The following is a 3,834-nucleotide window of genomic DNA, read 5'->3' on the forward strand; positions in this document are numbered from 1 at the left end:
TTATAAATTGCTAATTAGGTTATTAGCCAGGTCCCCACACTATTCTATATCCTAGCCTAATTGTAGATTTTTATTTAAGTTCCCTTTTTTTTTTTTCTGGTTATAATTAAAAGTTTTTTGTTAGGTGGAACTGCAGTAGGTCCTGATTAAACGGTCCTTAACTAAATGACTAATTATTAATTTATTGCAACAATTTACTTACATATGATGTTTTAAAAATTTAAAAGAATTATACACTTTCATTTATTTATATCCATTTAAATTATAATATTTTTATTTCCAAATTTTGTGTGTGATTAATTCATCCTTCGCAAAATTTGAAATAAAATAATTGTATGTAGTTATTAATGGATTAAATTTGTCATCGCTATCATCTTAAAAAACTTTGTTTTTCGAAACGAGTTAGGAAAAGATATGGTAAATATTTATCGCTAACTTTAATTACTAATTAGTGACAGATATAAAATATTGTCACTAACTATTAGCGACGTCATTTTTATCGTCGATTATTCGTCAAAAATTCTATCACTAATAATAATATTTATCGCTAATTTACGAACATTCGTTAAAAAAATCGTCACTTATAAAAAAATTCTAATAGAAAGCTAGAATTAGATTTGTAAGAGTATACTATATATGTGCTGTTATTTCTTACCATCCTTTCTTGACAAGTGAAAGGACCAAATTGATGTATTTGGTCCTATTATTAGACAAATGATGCTCCACAAGCTCACTATACCTAAGAAAAAGTTCATCCATTATGTGACTCCCAAAATGGGATTCAAGCATGGATTCAACCACTGCCCTAATGGTCCTTGATACTCTCTCTCCACATGATAGCACTTTAAAAGAGTCACTATGGAATTCAACTCCACCATCCCAATCAATTTCATAGGCTTCACAGCTTTCTAATATGAATGATCCTTCCTTTTGAAGCACCCATTTTATTTCCTCCATGCATGGAGCATAGTATGGAGCATCAAATGAGTCCACCTTTTCCTCTTCAACTAGACCCTGCCAACATATGTATTATCACGTCCGTAAAAATAATTAATTTTTATATTTTTTATTACTTAAAAAATCATCTAAACACATAAATTTAATTGAATGATGATGTAAAATTCTTTACAATATGAGTATATTAAAATTAATTTTGTTTTAATTAAATTTACCACTAAATATATTTTTTTTTAAATATGACAACCATATATATAGTTGTGCAAATTGCAAACTAAACAATATGAATGCATGTTGTTGAAGGTACTAAAAACGTGTATGTACCTCAGAAACCATGGCCATGAGGACTTGTGCCAAGAGTTCCCATTGATAACAAGCATGGGGTTCAGCTGGGTCCAATGAGTTTCTACCAAGGAAGGACAACACCATGCACCCACCAGCTACCAACTCTTGAGATCTTATTTCCATGAAATTTAAGAAATCATTCTTGAATTGCATGGAATAAGCATTTAAAACACTTTGTGGACTGCTCTTTGATATGTATAACTTCCCCTTGTTCAAAGCCCTTCCTTCTAATATGTCACCAGGAACCTGCATCAATTAATTATTACACCTTCATCATTAATATAATAACAATAATTAATTATTTATTTTGTCTACTTGTCATATCTTCAATAACACACAAAAAAAAAAGAAAGTTAAAGCTAATATTTATTTAGGTGGTAATTCAAATACAATAATTTTATGTGAAGTTGATAGTTAAGAGTCGGTAAATGACAATTTAATTAAATCTATCAACTTCACATGAAAAGTTAACTGTAATTGAGTTTCACCGTTAATTTATTGTAAGGTATATTAATATATAGTTATCCAATGACCACTACTGCTTTTCTTTTAATGAAAAATTTAGACAATATTTTTAAATGAATAAAAAATCCAATATTCCCCTTCATTTCCTTTATATGTCTGGTTAAGCTGATTCTATAATTCGGTATAAAAGTCTTTTCATTGACTTATGTATTAGAAAAATAGTCCAGAAATGAAAATGCCCCCTCATCTTTCTAGGTTTAATTTGTCTTCGTATATATAAATTTATGTCCTTGTACGTTATAACAAAATGGGACCTAATTTTTGCAGGCCAATTATGTTGATTTTCAATTTTTTTGGTGCTCACTGCTGTTTGGGACCAAATCACATTCTATATGTATGTACTGTGGTGTTTTATTAAAGAAAATTTTCTATCAAGATGCTAGAAAAAATTGCTACTATTGTTTATTACTTAAATGAAGAAGAACCAGAAATGTATCAATTAATACTAATATATATATGGAGCCAATTGTTCTGGACCAAGTCGTTGACCCTATATAATTAATTTTGAGGTAAGTGTTATCTAGATTATTTTTTTATTAATTTAATATTGATGGTAATTAATTATAGTAGGAGTACATAAAGTTAACCAAAAAATAATTTTTAGTTTTCTGTTTTCATTAATTTGAAATTTTCAAAATGAGAAGAACCAATTTTTTTCTCTCTCAACTTTCACTCTTTCTCCTAACATCGCAGCTTGAATAGATTAAGACACGAGATTTTTTTTATGGTGCGGTGAGCGTGGAGAGCAACAAGTTGTAAATCGAATTAAAAACTTATGAATTGCCAATTTTTTTTTTTTCTCTTAATTTTTACTATTTTTTTTTTATTTATCAAACTATTAACATCACAACTTAAATAGTGTAGGATATAAGATTTTTTTGTGTTAGAATTTTTTCTTTTATTATTTTGATTGGGACTATCTAAATTATTACTGTGTTATCCTTTAACAACATTATTTAAGTTGAGACTAATTAATATATTATTCATACTACTCAATGACACAAAATAAAAATAATGATAATGATGACGAAGATCAGGATAATGATAATGATACAATTATTGATATATCATTGTCTAGTAATATTTCTGCGAATATTATTGTTCCTAACAAATTCCCCATTAATTGAATCACTAGAAATGATGCAATAATAATGTCAAAGACACATGCACTAAACTTTTATACAAAACGCACGTTAAAGTGGGTATTGAATAAAATAAAGTAACATTACTCACTCATTTAACTAAAATGGAGAATGTTTAGATGTCTTATGACCAAGAAGTGAATAATATATATAGTTAAAAAGAAATCTCCCTCTAATAATAATATTTAAGAAACTTAGTATCCAATTGATATATATCAAAGGATTTAGTAATTAGTTAGTTATTAATTAAATAAAGAATAATAAAGAGACTGTCCTTTTCTAAATATTTAGAATCGTGAATAATAATGTTCTGTATATATTAAAATTCACATTATTAAATATATAATTATTTACCTAATAATATAGGTTTTGAAGAAAGATATTTCATGAAATAAATATAACAATATCTTTAGATATGGATAGTTAATAACGGAATAAGGTATTCCAATCCACATGTTTATAATAAATTATATCACATTTTATTCATGATTCAAATAATAATATAAGGACATACTGCGGCAGTTTGATAGCCACACATTCATTGTGCAGAAAACCCACAAGATAAGGCCCATAAAGAAAGAAGTAATCAAAATATGCTATAATTTTCTTTTCTTTTTCTTTTAGTATTTTTAGTTGAATTTGATTTTCATATATGGTTAATGTATGTATTAACACATTGATAAAAGTAACTGATTTTTAAATTTATTGTTTAAAAATTCATCTAAATGAATGAATTTAATTGGATGGCCTCATAAAATTCTTATGAAAAGAGTAAATTATATTTTTTGTTCTTAAAATTTTAAAAATATTTTTAAATTTTATTTTGTTTAATTTTATTCTAAAAATTTTTGAATTGCATTAAATA

The 3,834-nt window shown here is 26.5% G+C and overlaps 1 protein-coding gene across 1 annotated transcript in view; it reads right to left on the reverse strand.

Moving 5' to 3' along the window:
- LOC107648590 (jasmonate O-methyltransferase) overlaps nucleotides 596-3,834 on the reverse strand; it is a 5,679-nt gene continuing 2,440 nt past the window's right edge. Inside the window, exons 3-4 of the mRNA XM_016352401.2 lie at nucleotides 1,282-1,548; nucleotides 596-1,014 (exon numbers count right to left, since the gene is read on the reverse strand). Coding sequence (XP_016207887.1) covers nucleotides 652-1,014; nucleotides 1,282-1,548 — 630 coding nt within the window. The 3' untranslated portion in view covers nucleotides 596-651. The remainder of the gene's footprint in view (nucleotides 1,015-1,281; nucleotides 1,549-3,834) is intronic.

This window comes from Arachis ipaensis, chromosome B06 (assembly GCF_000816755.2).
Source record: "Arachis ipaensis cultivar K30076 chromosome B06, Araip1.1, whole genome shotgun sequence".
Classification (NCBI taxonomy): Eukaryota; Viridiplantae; Streptophyta; class Magnoliopsida; order Fabales; family Fabaceae; genus Arachis; species Arachis ipaensis.